At 37.0% G+C, this 17,507-nt stretch overlaps 1 protein-coding gene across 1 annotated transcript in view; it reads left to right on the top strand.

Annotated features, from left to right (window-relative positions):
* The window catches only part of LOC106871483 (telomerase-binding protein EST1A), a 90,643-nt gene that overhangs the window by 39,046 nt on the left and 34,090 nt on the right, over nucleotides 1-17,507 (top strand). Inside the window, exons 9-16 of the mRNA XM_052968878.1 lie at nucleotides 333-345; nucleotides 406-428; nucleotides 1,762-1,931; nucleotides 4,288-4,349; nucleotides 6,257-6,402; nucleotides 11,011-11,269; nucleotides 14,895-14,992; nucleotides 16,696-16,799. Of these exons, the coding sequence (XP_052824838.1) occupies nucleotides 333-345; nucleotides 406-428; nucleotides 1,762-1,931; nucleotides 4,288-4,349; nucleotides 6,257-6,402; nucleotides 11,011-11,269; nucleotides 14,895-14,992; nucleotides 16,696-16,799 (875 nt within the window). The remainder of the gene's footprint in view (nucleotides 1-332; nucleotides 346-405; nucleotides 429-1,761; nucleotides 1,932-4,287; nucleotides 4,350-6,256; nucleotides 6,403-11,010; nucleotides 11,270-14,894; nucleotides 14,993-16,695; nucleotides 16,800-17,507) is intronic.

The raw sequence follows: 17,507 nt of genomic DNA on the forward strand, positions 1-17,507 counted from the left end.
GAAATGCTTAGCGGTATTTCTTCTGCTGTTACGTTCTGAGTTCAAATTCCGCCGAGGTCAACTTTGCCTTTCATCCTTTCGGGGTCGATAAATTAAGTACCAGTTACGCACTGGGGTCGATATAATCGACTTAATCCGTTTGTCTGTCCTTGTTTGTCCCCTCTGTGTGTGGCCCCTTGTGGGCAGTAAAGAAATAGGCTTACAAAGAATAAGTCCTGGGGTCGATTTACTCAACTAAAGGCAGTGCTCCAGCATGGCCACAGTCAAATGACTGAAACAAGTAAAAGAGTTTATGTAGACGTGGCCACGTGATTTAGAAGCTTGCTTTGCAGTCATGGTTTTTGAGTTCAGTTCCACTGCGTAGCACCTTCTACTGTTGCCCTGGGTTGACCAATGTCTTCTGAGTGAATTCAGAAGACAAAAACTTTGTAGAAGCTCATTGTGTGTGTTTTTCTATCTGTGTGCGTCTGTGCTTGTCATCTCCCTCCACTGCTTAACAACTGGTGTTGGTTTGTTTATGTCCCTGTAACTTAGCTGTTGAGCAAAAGACAGTGATGGAATAAGTACCAGGCTTTACAAAAAAAAAAAAAGCATAAGTGCTTGGGTCAATTTGTTCAACTAAAACCCTTCAAGATAATGCCCCAGCATGGTCGTAATCCAGTGACTGAAACAAATAAAAGATAAAAGCTTATATTATTTTGGACAAGGAGCCCTATATAGACAAGAAAGTAACTGAATGATAAATTGTCATTGAGACCCATTTTCAACATTAGTTGAATATAACATTAGTTTTACTTGTCAAGTTTATATAACTTCTGATGTTTTCACTAAAGTATTTACTTACTGACAAAGGTGTCAAAGTATCTAATTAAAGCTAATTAAGATGTTAATCCAATAAGTGTGGGATGACTTTTTCCATTTGTTTGATCTTTATTTATTAAGTAAATAATAATAATCATCATCATCATCATCATTTAACATCTGCTTTCCATGCTGGCATGGGTTGGACAGTTTGACTGAGGACTGGCAAGCCAGGAGGCTGCACCAGGCTCCAATCTGATCTGGTAAGGTTTCTACAACTGGATGCCCTTCTTAACGCCAGCCACCCCAAGAGTGTTGTGGGTGCTTTTTGCATGCCACCAGTACAGGAGCCAATCAGGCGGCACTGGCATCAACCACTTTCTAATGGTGCTTTTTACATTCCACTGGCACAGGTGCCAGTCAGCTGGCACTGGCATCTGTCACGCCTGAATGGTGCTTTTTATGTGCCACCGGCACAGGAGCCTGTCAAGCAGCACTGGCGTAATGTAAATAATGTAAAGAGAAAATATATATAACCATTAAAAACTTTAGATCTAGGATTGTATGTTTAACTTTAATTTGAGAAGTGTGGTATGTGTATGTTTAACCCTTTAGCATTCTGATTACCCTGTCAAATGTAATGCTTCTTTATTCACATTGTTTTGAATTAATAAATGCATTCTCTTGTAGCTTTAAGATCTCAATAATGGGATTGTTTATTTTCACAATTATATTGTAGTATTGGTGTGCTGTGGCCAGTTTGAATGCTAAAGGGTTAAAATGTTGGACTTGAAATTGAAGCCTACCAAAAACATTGTGTTGTTTAGATATATTATCATGTGATCTAGATGAATAGTTTCATTCTTGCAAATTTGAGATACAGGCTAAAAGTATTTCAATGTCCTTTTTTCTCTGTTGTTGTCATCTTTGTAAATTGCAGACTGATATTTCAGGCTGAAGCTTCTGAGAAGAAACGAATGGCTGAGAGAGAGAAAATTGAAAAGTTGAAAAGTCAACAGCGGCAGCAGGGTCAGAGACGAGAAATTTGGGTTGCTCCCGATGGTACTAGTCATGAAGATAAACTGGAAGACTCATACGAGGAGGATCTATCCAAATTGCCACTGGATAAAGTTAGTAATACAGAAAATTTATTATTATTATTATTATTATTATTATTATTGAAAGTGGCGAGCTGGCAGAATCATTAGCATGCTGGGCAAAGTGCTTAGCAGCATTTTGTCTGTCCTTATGTTCTGAGTTCAAATTCCACTGAGGTTGACTTTGCCTTTCATCCTTTCAGGGTCGATAAATTAAGTACCAGTGAAACACTGGGGTTGATGTAATTGACTAATCCCCTCTCCCAAAATTTCAGACTTTGTGCCTTTAGTAGAAAAGATTATTATTATTGTTGTCATTAAGGTGGCAGAATTGTTAACATGCTGGACAAAATGCTTAGTGGTATTTCACCCATTGCTACATTCTGAGTTCAAATTCTGCCAAGCTCGACTTTGCCTTTCATCCTTTTGGAGTTGATGAATTAAGTATCAGTGAAACACTGGGGTTGATGTAATCGACTAGTCCCCTCCCCCAAAATTTCAGGCCTTGTGCCTAAAGTAAAAAGGATTATTATTATTGTTATTATTGCCATACGAAGAACTACCACATCTGATATATCTTTTATTTATGGTAGGATGAGATTTAGAAAAATTTGGCTGCCATTTCTAGCAATTGAAACAACTGCTTAGAGCAAGTATGGTCAACTTTTTTAAGAAGTGAGCTGCATGTGATATGGCTCATCATCAGGCAGGCTGCGCACCTAAAATGATTCAAGATAACTTTTTGTTAGGCATGCCATTCAGAAAGTTTTCCTCACTTACTCATTTAAGAAGCCTTTTTCGTTTAAAAGCCTCTTTTGCTTTTATTTGAGAAAATAGCTAGTCTTAGTCTTTGCAGCCAACATTTTAAAAACTACAATAAGCATTAATTCTTATATCATGCTTTTTTTGATTTTTTTTTTTTTTTTTCATATGTTATTTATAAAATATCAATGTTTCTAAAGAAGTTGTAATAAAACAGGTTTTGTATTTGCCAATTTTTTTTTTGTTATCTGAAAATGTTGTTGTTGTTGGCACTCCGTCGCTTATGACGTCATGGGTTCCAGTTGATCCGATTAACGTGCAACTGGCTGAGCACTCCACAGACACGTGTACCCTTAACGTAGTTCTCGGGGATTTTCAGCGTGACAAGGCTGACCCTTTGAATTACAGGCACAACAGAAACAGGAAGTAAGAGTGAGAGAAAGTTGTGGTGAAAGAGTACAGCAGGGTTCGCCACCATCCCCTGCTGGAGCTTCGTGGAGCTTTAGGTGTTTTCACTCAATAAACACACACAATGCCCGGTCTGGAAATCGAAACCGCGATCCTATGACCGTGAGTCCGCTGTCCTAACCACTGGGCCATTGCGCCTCCCACTATCTGAAAATAAGGCAGTAATGAAGAAAAGCTTAGTGGTTAGTGTATTTGGCTCACCATTGTAGAGCTGTGAGTTCGATTCCCAGTGGTGCATTGTGTCCTCAAGCAGTATACTTTGTTTCATCTTGCTCTAATCCACTGAGTTGGCAAATATGAACTGTACCTGTAATTCAAAGGGCTAGCTGTGTCACATTTGGTGTGTCACACTGAATCTCCCCAAGAACTACATTAATGGTACATGTGTCTGTAGAGTGCTCAGCCACTTGCAAATTAATTCCATGAGCAGGCTGTTTAGTTGATCAAATTAACTGGAGTTCTTGTTGTAACCAATGGAGTGCCCCAACCAGCTTGTACATTTATTTATATTCTTCATTGAGTAGTTAGGGTTCTGTCAATATAACTCAAGTAGCGTGTTGGCACTCCGTCGCTTACGACGTCGAGGGTTCCAGTTGATCCGATCAACGGAACAGCCTGCTCGTGAAATTAACGTGCAAGTGGCTGAGCACTCCACAGGCACGTGTACCCTTAAAGTAGTTCTTGGGGATATTCAGCGTGACACAGTCTGACAAGGCTGACCCTTTAAATTACAGGCACAACAGAAACAGGAAGTAAGAGTGAGAGAAAGTTGTGGTGGAAGAGTACAGCAGGGTTCGCCACCATCCCCTGCCGGAGCCTCCTGGAGCTTTAGGTGTTTTCGCTCAATAAACACTCACAACGCCCAGTCTGGGAATCGAAACCGCGATCCTATGACCGCGTGTCCGCTGCCCTAACCACTTGGCCATTGCGCCTCCACCAACTCGAGTAGCAGTCAAGAATCATTCTTCATTAGCTTTTTTCATTGCTAGTCATACTATACATTAAGGATCCTTGCCAAATACATTACCTTGGTTATTTTATTAATTTGTAAAACATGTACTATAAAGCAGTATCTACAAAATTCATTCAGTTTGATACTAATTCACTGCAGTTAAATGTATGTAAACAAATTACTCAATTTACTGTTTATTCTTTACAGCTAAATCGAAGATTTGTTCAAAGTTTTTTAAATGTACATGGTAAACTCTTTACTAAAATAGGGTAAGTGAAATATCTACATTTTCATTTTAGAGACAAGATATTGCATAAGTGCTATTTAGCCTTGAATTTTCTTAACTCATTAACTTTCTTAAACATAATTAACCAGCAATTTAAATGAACTGATTTACTAACACACAATTTTAATTGAATTTTAAAAAGTATTTAAATGTTACTTATTGTTTAAAATGCTTATCCCTCACTGGGTTTAGCAGAATTAAATATTGTAGATGGTTTCTGCTCAGCTCATTAAAGATTAATCTTACATTCGCCATCTTGACTTGTCTTTAGTATTAGAATATTCTTATTCTGGTTGGTGAAGGAGTAGAACTAGTCATTGCCAGTTGGAAATCCACAAATCTTTGATTTCAAATTTTTTGTTTAGATTATATATATACATAGATTCTGTCTTGCTATGTGCTTAAGGTATCGCATATGAATCAAACTTTTTCTATCGACACAGTAAGTAGAACTGAGACAAAGGCTAATCGATGAAATTATTTAAATTTAGTAACATTTGTTGATGTCTCAGAATGAAAATTTTATGACAACTTTTTCTCTATTTTATATTCCTCATTTCTCTCTCTCTTTCTCTCTCTCTTTCTCTCTTTCTCTCTCTCTCTCTCTCTCTCTCTCTCTCTCTCTTTCTATATATATATATATATATATATATATATATATCATCATCATCATTTAATGTCCGTTGTCCATGCTGGCATGGGTTGGATGGTTTGACTGGGCTGGCATACTGGAAGGCTGCACCAGACTCCAATCTGATTTGACATGGTTTTCTACCGCCAGATGCCCTTCCTAATGCCAATCACTCCAAGAGTGTAATGGGTGCTTTTACATGCCAATTTGCTGATGAGAGCTGTGCAAGCCATATACAGAGATGCAGTCAGCAAAGAAAGTGAGGGTTGGAAATGATTTCAGTGAAGAATCTGGAGTGCAAGGAGGTATGCACCAGGGCTCAGTTCTTAGTCCCTTTCTGTTTTTTATTGTCTTCAAGTGGAGTTTAAAACCAGATGTCCATGAAAGCTGATGACCTAGTTCTTATAGCAGAGACTGTGAGAAATTTAGAGAAAATATTCCAGATGTTGAAACAAAACCCAGAATCCAGATACCTCAGAGTAATCTTTGGAATGACTAAAGTTTTAGTAAATAGGAAAGAGGACGGGACACTGGTACGATTGGGGAAATGATTATGATATGCAGAAAAGAAGTAGGTAGAAATTCCATGTATCTTATGTGATCTGTGAGTGCACAAGAGGTGTAGTGGAATCAAAGGTAAGGTAGGCTGACAGTGAATAGAATTTTTCTGTGGTAAACATGCTGAAGTAGTGAACCCTTAGAGCAAGTAAAGTAAATTTCTTTGCAATGCTCAGAGGGCTCTAGAGGGTGTACTAAAAGAGTAGTGGCCAGAATTAGAAAAGGGTGGAAAAAATTCAGGGAGCTATTACCTCTACTGAGTAAGAGTTTCCCCTCTCCCAGTAAAGGGCATATTGTACAGTGCATGTGTACAACCTGTGATACTGCATGGTAGTGAAATGTGGACAACGAATTCAGAGGATGTGCGAAGTTGGAAAGAAATGAGGTGAGCATGATCCACTGGATGTGTGATGTTACTCTGCAAGAACAAGGCTTAATTTGAAAAGTTTGGCATTTATTTCCAAATGACTTGTTGACCAAATGTTTATTTATAGTTATATATTACCTATTCAAGCACACTTTCAATCTCAATGATCTCAGATAAAGATTAAGTTCATCATTTTCTCGTTTTTTTTTTTTTTTAATCACAAGCATTATTCCAATATACATCTGTTGAACAAACATTATCCCTTTGTGATATAACCTCACAATTTAAAACAAATTTCACAACTTATTGTATTTTCATGATTCTATTTTTGCAGAATGGAAACTTTCCAAGAGATGTGTTCTCAAATGTTACGCGAGTTCCATACATTATTGCAGCAAGCACACCCTACTATTACCAATGTCCGTATTCTTCAGCTAATGGCCATCAATATGTTTACTATTGAGAATACAACACTCAAAGGCAATGAATATATATATTTTTTTATATTTTAATTTTAATATTTTTTCTTTTATTAATATATTTTATTAATACTTTAGGCCTCATCGAGGCAATGACTAGTAACCAAAACCTTTGGAAATATGCTGTGCGTGAGAAGACCCAGCAAGCCAAGTGAGACCATAACCCGTGGCCTTTGCCAGGGGTGTAACCAGCCCACTTATGCGTACCTTTCCTTCATTGGAAACTAAACTCTGCTTGTAAAGACCTGTTGAGACAAGTGAAATCGAAATCAAACCAAATTCGATGACTGGCACCTGTGCCAGTGGAGTGCTAACAGCACCATCCAAGCGTGATCATAGCCAGAGCAGTTGTTTGGCTTCCGTGCCAGTGGCACGTAAAAAGCACCATTTGAGCGTGATCATTACCAGCATTGCCTTACTGGCACATGAAAAAACATTCAAGCGAGTTGTTGCTAGTGCCGCTGGACTGGCTCCTGTGCGGGTGGCACGTAAAAAACACCATTTGAGCGTGGCCATTGCCAGTACCGCCTGACTGGCCCTCATGCCGGTGGCATGTAAAAGCACCCACCACACTCTCGGAGTGGTTGGCATTAGGAAGGGCATCCAGCTGTAGAAACTCTCCAGATCAGATTGGAGCCTGGTGCAGCCATCTGGTTCACCAGTCCTCAGTCAAATCATCCAACCCATGCTAGCATGGAAAGCAGACGTTAAACGATGATGATGATGATTTGTCCAAGGTCATAACAGCATATAACTACTGTTGAGCGTTTGTTATATGAAGGTGCATGGTTCAGTGGTTAGAGTGTCTGGCTTACAATTGTGAGGTTGTGAGTTCAATTCCCATTGAGCTGTGTGTGGTGTTCTTGAGCAAGACACTTTATTTCACATTGCTTCAGTTTATTCAGCTGTAGAAGTGAGTTGCAACGTCAATGGTTCCAAGTTGTATCGGCCTTTACCTTTTCCTTGGACGACATTGGTGGCATGGAGAGAGAAGACTGTTATGCATGGGAGTCTTTTATATTCTTTTATTCTTCTACTTGTTTCAGTCATTAGACTGTAACCATGCTAGGGCACTGCTTTAAAGAATTTTTTTTTAAGCCTGGTACTATTTTTATTGATATCTTTGCCAAACTGCTAAGTTGCAGGGATATAAATACACCAACACTGGTCGTTAAGCAGTGATGGAGGACAGACAAACACACACACACACACACACACACACACACACACACACACACACGGATATATGTACACACAATAGGCTTCTTTCAGTATCTGTGTATGAATTTCATTCACAAAGCTTTGGCTAGCCTGAAGTTATAATAGAAGACACTTGCCCAAGGTGTCATGCAGCAGGACTGAACCCAGAACTATGTGATTGGGAAGCAAGCTTCTTACCACACAGCCCTGCCTGTGCCTACTATATATATATATAATGATGATGGCAGTTTCTTCATGTCTAAAGTTATGAAGAAGAGCAGCATGCCCTCAAGTGGCTATGTAAATTGATCCTTGATGCTGCAGAGCTTTTCTTTCTGCCTGCACTTAGTAGTTTTAAATTGAGAGTCAGTCTGCACAATCTGATCCCACTCTTTAGACTTGGATATCTAACCCCAGTGGCTCAGTGGGCTAAGGTGGTTGTAGTGGCCAACAAACAATAGGTTTTGCATTGGAGTGGCTTTCTCCTAGATGAATTGTCTTGTTGTCCTGGAGAGCTGAACATACCCTGAAGTTACTGGAAGGGTGTCAGACTCCACTCTTTGCAATTTGCTGTCGAGGTTGACAGCCTTTTCCTTCCCCAAGGCAGTGAGGGTTTGTACTTGGAGTTTCTTCTGTAACATGCTAATTAACCCATAGCTGTGACTCTGACAGGCGCCAGTACTATGGATCAAGAGTAGACCTAGGAGCAATAGTGACTAAGAGGTCATTCCACACTTCTCTCAAAAACCTGAAACTTCTGAATCAGGACCCCACTATCAGATGTAACTTAAAGTCATACCCAGGACAACTATCTATCCAGCTGTCTATTTATCTATCTATATGTGTGTGTGTCACCACTCTGCCAGGTGGTTGGCATTAGGAAGGACATCCAGCTGTAAAAACCATGCCAAAAGAGAAACAGAGGTCTGGTGTAGGCTTATGCCTGGTCAGTTCCTGTCAAACCATCCAACCCATGCCAGCATGGAAGGCAGATGTTAAACAATGATGACATATATATAGCAACTTATATGAACTCCTTGCAGCAGCATGCCCCTGACACCTTGTGTTTTTGTTTACATTTAACTCAACACAGTGATTGTACTTCAACTGTTTCTATTTTAGGTTTGTTTCATTTATTTTTAATTCTGCTTCGCTTGCATACATGAATTATGTAATCTGTATTTTGATATTTGCATATGACTTAATCGGAACAAGTGTTTTTTGAGCTTTCTTTTCCAACTGCTTAGCTAAATACTGAAAGTATGATAAGGAACTGTGCTTAAATGCATATCATCAGACTTGTGGAGCATTGATTTACTCTGCAGTTAATTAGTTCACATTTTTTTACGTATGATTTACCTTGCTATCATAAATTTTATCCATTTAGATGTACTTGGAAGATATTTTATGATGAGATGAAATATAAGCTGCTCATATTGTGTAGCTTGGTAATGTAAAGCAATTAACAACATTCTATTTCCATCAGTTCACATAGCAATGTAAATGTATTGTTTGTTAATTAATCTAATTTAAGGATAATTACACAGGCAAGTTGAAGGATATGAACGGTTTGAGAGAAACAATTTGGTTCGCTTTTTTTAATTAAAGAAAAATAAAACCTAATTAGCAATGAATTGCTCACCAATATACTTCAATCTCTAGCCAACAAATATGCTATCTTCTCACTCTGCTGCTACAATGACCTCTGCTCATGTTTTTCTTGCAGTCATCAGCTTGCAGTTTATCAAGATGGACATCAACCGTATTGATCTCATAAAGCCTGCCAGTGTAATGTCATGGCTGGAGCTCTTTCCTCTTGACTAAACCTTTAAAAAAATACACAATGCTAATTACATCTACTTTGCCATATTGGCTATGTTTATATATATGAGGAAGGTATGTTGTATAAAAGATTAAGTAGAAGTCTTCAAAACCTCCTAATCGCTTTGCATTGGGGCTTATACACAGAATGTATTAATTCTATATATAATTTTTTCCGTTATTTCCCTTCATTATTCAAACTTTACTTTTAACTATGTTTCACTGTCGGTCTCTCTGTCTCTAGTTTTATATTATTTGAGAGAAAGCGTTTTTTTAATAATTGAATTACACACAGACACACACTTATGTGCAGGCATGGCTGTGTGTTAATAAGTTCACTTTGGAACTACATGGTTAGAAATTTGGTACCACTCTCTAGATGCTGTTGACTGGCATTCTACACTGTAGACACAGTTTGACCATTTCATTGTGATGGAAACTGAAGAAGCCTCTCATATGTATTATGTATATTTGTGTGAATGAGTTCATATTCCCTACCTCATCTTCATATGCATTTGCTGACTGTAAACAATAGACTCAATGTTCATACAGACAGTGTTCCAGGTTTCTTGACATGTTGGGTGAGCATTGTTACAAATAGGCTCATTTAAAAAGTGCTGTTTGTTCCAGTTCTTCACATAACCCTGTTTGTGTTGTTTGTTGCTTAATAGACTAGGAGATTATTACCTTGCTTGGAAACAAACGATTGGCACCAGGAAGTGTATCCAGCCACAGAAATTTGGCTCCACTGTAGTATTGTCTGATGATGATGCTATATATCATGTTCATATTGTCCATGTTCACATGGGTTTTGACAGTTTTACATAACACTGTGTCTTCTACAATAGTTCATTTCTTTGACCAGTTTTTTTTATATTTTAGGTTCCAACATTATACTAAATTAAGTCATGAATTATTAGTTTGAAGTGTCATTTTATTCATGTGCACCCACTAGTTATAGCAGCTATTGAATGTAAACTTCTGCAAAAAAATCATGAGCAGAGGACATTCAGAGCAACCTCATCAATTATATTAAGCTGTTCATCATCATCATCATCATCATCGTTTAACGTCTGCTTTCCATGCTAGCATGGGTTGGATGATTTGACTGAGGACTGGTGAACCAGATGGCTACACCAGGCTCCAATCTGATATGGCAGAGTTTCTACAGCTGGATGCCCTTCCTAATGCCAACCACTCCGAGAATGTAGTGGGTGCTTTTACATGCCACCGGCACGAAGGCCAGTCAGGCAGTACTGGCAACAGCCACGCTCAAAATGGTGTATTTTACGTGCCACCTGCACAGGAGCCAGTCCAGCGGCACTGGCAACGATCTCGCTCGAATGTCTTTACATGTGTCACCGGCACAGGTGCCATCACGATTTCACTGATGGCACCTGTGCCCAGCGTCACCTTCCTGGCACTCATATGGAGAAAAGTTTTAGAAGTAAGAAAATGAACTTAAATAGAATATGAAACCATTTATCATACATTAAAAAATAAACTATTAATTACCTTCTTAAATACGGTATGAAAACAATTTTTTCTTTTTTATTAATTTTGTTTAATTTTCACTTTGTTGTTCTAGGTGACCATAAAGATGATGAGGACTGCCGTTTGTTACTTCAAGAATATGCAGTACAATTAGGCCTTGATATGTTTGCTATTTTAGTTGACCGATGTGCTGAACTATTGCATAATCATTTGCAGTGTGAAAATTCTGCTCGAGAGATTTTGAGTTACACGCTAAGTCACTATGTTCCAGCAGTAAAAGTTTGGACAGACTGGATGATTTGTCACTTACAGTTGTGGATGCCTCAACACTGTGTAAAAAACTTTGATCTCGGGTGAGTTTTATCTTGAATAATTCAGCTCTCTGTTATAGATGCTTTTGTGTTTGTATTTTACTTTTGATTTCTAATTTTTACTAAAGCTATGATAAAATAAACATCAGCTTTGTAATAAAATCAGAACAAGTATATATTTTTGTGTACATACCACATTAACATATTGTGTGCATAGCACTTTAACACACAATATATATTATTATATATAGCATCTTAACACAGCATATATTATATAATTGTCTACATAGCATTTTAAAATATATATATTATACTAGCAGAGATACCCGGCCTTGATCGGGATTAAAATGGCATGGTTTTTTTATTGTTTTATTTCTTTCTGTCATGTGACTGTGGCCATGCTGGCGCACTGCCATTGGTCGAACAAATCGAACACAGGATTTATTCTTTGTAAGCCTAGTACTTATTCTATTAGAGTCTTTTGCCAAACTGCTAAGTTATGGGAACATAAACACAGCAACATTGGTTGTCAATCAATGGTGGGAGTACACACACACACACATGTACGAAATCCACTCACAAGGCTTTAATATGCATATATACTATAATATATATATGTATATATATATATATATATTTACTATATATACTAGTATATATGTGGATATATACTACAATATGTATATAAACTAGCAGAGATACCCGGCATTGCTCAGGCTATAAAATGGCATAGTTTTTATTGCTTTACTTGTTTCGGTCATGTGACTGTTAACATGCTGGAGCACTGTCTTTAGTTGAAGAAATTGACCCCAGAATTGATTCTTTCTAAACCTAGTACTTATTCTATCGCAGTGTTTTGCCAAGCGGCTAAGTTATGGGATGCAAACACAGTAATGTCGGTTGTCAAGCGATGGCAGGGGTACAAACACACACACACACACTCCTCCGTATTCTTTCTGTTGAAGAGCGTAGGCTCGAAACGTTAAAGACTTTCCGTATTCCCAAGCGTCAAACTAATACATCCTTTTGTTGTTTACACCACCTGTCCTCGTCTGTTGTTGTTTTTTTCGTACATTCTCCCATATATATATATATATATATATATATATATATATATATATATATATATATATATATATATATACATGTATATACATATATATATATACATGTATATACATATATACACATGTATATACATATATATATATATACATGTATATATATGTATATAAAAATATATGCATGTATATATATGCGTGTGTGTGTGTATATATATATTTTTATATATATAGTTTTAGGGAAAGGAACCAAGGTTCATGAACTCATCAATGAAAATCCACTGTCACATATAGAAAAACTAATAAGTAAAAGCACAATAAATAAGTATAATATAATACAAAGTAAATATCATAAGATAATGATAATAAAACGACTACACGTGTTTCATAACCAATTTTGAAATAGAAAGAATATTTAAATCGATTAAAACTATTAAAAATCAATTCTATTCAAAAATATAGCTAATCTTCAGATCAAAATACAACAATAATAATAATAAAAGAATGTATATTTCTCATGTTCAAGAAAATAAGGTGTAATTTAAGGAAGATCTGCCTATTATTTCTAATTGGTCAAGTAACTGTGTAGCAACCCTCTTGTTGCTTTGTTGTTGATTTGTGTTTGCCAGTCCGAGATTCACACAATACAACCGTTCTGCCAGTAACTTTCCTCTAACCAACATTAAGGTGATTGCAGCAACTACAAATGATCTACCAACATCATCTTAATATCTCTTTACTCAATAACCTCAATCATAGATTCCATGAAGACTAATCTGTTGGAAACCTATTCTAAAACCTTTGGTGAGTGAAAGCAAGGTTGTTGCTCTTAATAGTAGCCAAGCTTGTTAGAGTGTAACATTGCATAAGTTGAGATTTCTAACACTTTTGTTATTAATAACTTACTTTGTCATCTCTATTATCTTCACACTAGTATTGTGTGTATACAATTTCACTCATCCCCCACTAAATATTCACATTCTTTCACAACAACCCTACAAATATCTTTCAATGGTGACCTCATCACTTGGTCTTGTTTAGCAGTGCCAAAACACAAACACTAAAACTTTTAAGAAAAGAAAGCCTTAATATCACACCTCCTCTAGCCATGAACAACTGATATCAATACTCTATACATATATATCAACTGATATCAATACTCTATACATATGTTGGATGTTTGACAATATCTAAGAACTTCTTATGGGAGTCTTACATTCTTTACATATCCCACACTAGTTATCAAAGTCTACCTTTATTTTCAAGGGTTCAGCAGATATTTTCACTCTAAACAGTTGATAACGCTTTACAAAGCCCAAATACTCATAGAACTAGACTACTAATCATATTTATAATGGTGCATATGTACATGCATAAAAGCATGATATAAGCAACTACCCTACTAATAAATAATCTCACATTAATCCTTTCTGACCAATTTCTCATCATTAAACTGTGTTGTTTTTTGTCTCATCTTACTTTTACTGCAAAAAGCCATTTCAACTTTTGTTAACATGTAGCACATTTCAGATCCACTTTGTGTACTTGCTTCTCCATCATATGTCTTTTCTCCAGTCATGTCTTTCTTCCCTTACACTGTACCAAACAGTTTGTCCCTTTCTTCACAACACTTGAATTTAAATACATTAATGTTACCTGGTTGTCTTTTAGTCTGGTCGAGCTAATAAAGTCTATGAATGCTGGATATCCTCTTTAACATTTCAGCATTTAAACTGGCCATATCCGGCCCAAATATTCTTCCTGTTTTATGTTCAAAAGTAACCAGATCTGACCTCTTACACTTACCCTACGATGTCATTCTTAAAGTAAACAATCACATCATTGAAATCTCAAAGCTACGAGATAATGCATGAGTAATTCAAAATAACATTTGATAGAGTAATCTGAATGCTAAAGGATTAAATTTACAAAAGAATTTAAAAATCATACATTTACGCCTTAACTTGATCAGTGTCATGATATTTTAGACCATTACTGGTACTGGCTCATTATCATTGACATTAATTGAAGCCGCTCTCTGAGAATTTCAACTAATTCAATTTATGCAGCTTGGAGTCAGACTTGCACCATCTCCTCTTAGCTACCGTCATAGCCTTCTGTCATATAGAGACAAATTGTATGTATGACTATCTGGTTGCTACACTTCACCTCTGAACACTAATCTCTGTATATCAGAGTGCATTCTTCTCTGATCAGACTGAAGCAAGGAATATCTGGACTGTAACCCTAACCAGGTAAATCTCTGTCTTGAAGGGTACTACTTAACTAATCTAAATGTTACCACTACCTTACTTCAGTTTAGAAACTGACAATACATTAGACTGTAGTCTATAGTAGGTTCTGAAGAAACTAGTGATAATCTGTATCAGCTACAGGTAATACAAATATTTCAAACATGGAATAAATTTCATTCCATGAAACCTTATTGTGTACATCAGTCTAACTTTTCCTAACACAGATGTGAAAAAAGCTCCAATTTCTATTTCCAGGCTTCTAGTGTCTCATGCCTCATCTAAGTAAAAAAAAAGTATATTGTAAGAGGGTTTTTTTTCCTATTTTAATCATTTCCTTTTTTTTTATTTCAGTGCTAACGTTGATGTGTGGGAGGCGCTGGCTAAGCTATGCAATGTTCTCAAACAAGTAGATATCTCTCATGTGCGACTTTATAAGGACAAGCGTGAAAGTAAATATTAATTTAAACTATTATATGAAACTAACCATTGAATATATTCTTCCATATCAATCTTGGATGTTTTATATTTTATTACAACCTGTGTATGTATGATACCATCATGATGTGCATTGTTATGATGATGCTAATATGATGTATAAGTGGGGGCAGTTGTTGTATTAAAAGACAGTGAGCTGGCATAATCATTAGCACACCAGACAAAATACTTACATACATTGTAGCTAAAGAGTCTGTTCCTTGCAGTATTGAGGGAGCTGGAGATAGTGCCAAGCTGTATCAGCCCAAGTCAGCAATATTTCCCTTGGATAAACAACAGTGGCATGAAGAGGGGGGATTTGCATGCATGAGCAACTGCTAGTCTTCTTCATAAATAGCTTTCCCAGTATTTTCCTGAGTTCAGATATCATCAAAGTCAACTTTGCCTTTAATCCTTTTCGGGTTGATAGAATAAGTACCAGTTGGGCACTGGGGTCGGTGTACAATGGGGGTGCTAAAAAGTTCTTGGCTTTGGTTAAAAGAAAATACAGGAGGATCAGTTAATTATGATTTTATTCAACATGTTCCTCTCTCAGATTCACACACTTATTGCAGTGGTCCTTCAGTTTTTCTAAGCCCTGTAAAAGAACTTGGAAGGTTGGACCTCCAACTAGGCCTTTCACACCACCCTAAAAGCCAGGATGTTTATAGCACCCACTCATAATTGACTAACACCCCTCTTAAAATTGCTGGCCTTATGCTAAAATCTGAAACCCTTATTTGTGTATTATGCATTTTACTGCTGTTCATGTTTTATATTAAGTGCAGATAATGGGTTTATGTTACTTTAATAATAGTCCCATTTAGAATTGTTTGAGTAGATTTCTAATATGGTGGGACATAATCTAACATTATGAAGTTATCCAAAATACATGATACTCTAGTTTTATTTAAACCATGTTTCACACTCTCCTACATTATTTGGTTATATTGAGTCCAATCTAAAGCTATTCGATCAGGTTTGTTGGTTTGGTATGTTTCGATGTTGAGCAAGGTGGATTTGGGTGGTGCCTTAGTGCAGAGGGTGAATAATGACTGACAGTCTATACCTGGAGAGGAAACTGATGTTGCAGCTGTATTTGCATGTTGTATTATTTATCATGATCAGATAGGAAAGGACTACATATATTGAAACAAACTGTGATCTTGAATATCTGGCATTTTGTTTGGCATGGGTTATATTACTGAGTATGTGTGTGTGTATGATGACTTGATATTAATGATGATATTCTGCATTGTACAACCATTCTATCTATTCCATTATGAGAAAAACTGAAGTTAAAAGAACAGTAGTTGGGATGCTGTTGCCATTTTTACTGTATTTGCAATATTTTAAGATTAGAATTTCAGGCAGCACATTAGCACAGGAGATAAAATGCTTGGCGGCATTTTGTCTGTCAGCACGTTCAGAGTTCAAATTCCACTGGGGGTCAACTTTGCCATTCATCCCTTTCAGGGACAATAAAATAAGTACTAGTTGAGTACTGGGGTTGATATAATCAACTTAACTTCTCCCCCGAAATTGCTGGGCTTGTGCTAAAATTTGAAGCCAGTATTTTAAGATTAGAGTTTATCTAGTTTTATTTTTTGTACAGATGTCCTTTTTAACCTGACAAAGCTATTCACTAATTTAATTTCTATCATCTCTTTACCTCTAGATTGTGAACCTGTTATTCTAAGTGAAGATACAATGTTGTGTGGGTTTGTACCATTATTGAGTGCTCCGTTCAACCCTACCTATGTTCATTCTACTGTTGATAAGGTAAGTATCAACATCAAGCCTTATTTATATCTTTTATTCAGTCTACACAGCTTCTTTAAAACCTCTGACTATTTCTATCTTGATACAGGAGGTTGAACTGGTTATCTTTATGAAAAGAAAAATCAAAAAAACTTCAGTTTCATGCTTTTACAATTTCACAATTGTGTTGCCAGTAATCAATGTCTGTTGTATTTATTTGTTTCTCAATAGTACATACACTGCAGCTGAAGAGGTGCATATACTATACAGTAGAACATACAATAATACACACACTGTAGCTAAAGAGTCTGTTCCATGCAGTATTGAGGGAGCTGGAGATAGTGCCAAGCTGTATCCGCCCAAGTCAGCAATATTTCCCTTGGATAAACAACAGTGGCATGAAGAGGGGAGATTTGCATGCGTAAGCAATTGCTGGTCTTCTTCAAAAGAAGCTTTCCTAGATCTGCAGATGATATACTCATCATCATCATCATCATTTAACATCTGTTTTTCATGCTGGCATGGGTTGGATAGTTCAACAGGAACTAGCAGTTCAGAAGATTGCACCAAGTTCTGCTGCCTTCTTTGGCATGGTTTCTACAGCTGGATGCCCTTGCTATTGCCAACCACTTTACAGAGTACACTGGGTGCTTTTTACATGGCACCAGCCTTGGTGAGGTTGCCAAGTAACATGTAAGACAAGAACCTCTCGACCAAGGTGGGGAGTAG

Source organism: Octopus bimaculoides, chromosome 6, assembly GCF_001194135.2.
Source record: "Octopus bimaculoides isolate UCB-OBI-ISO-001 chromosome 6, ASM119413v2, whole genome shotgun sequence".
Taxonomy (NCBI): domain Eukaryota; kingdom Metazoa; phylum Mollusca; class Cephalopoda; order Octopoda; family Octopodidae; genus Octopus; species Octopus bimaculoides.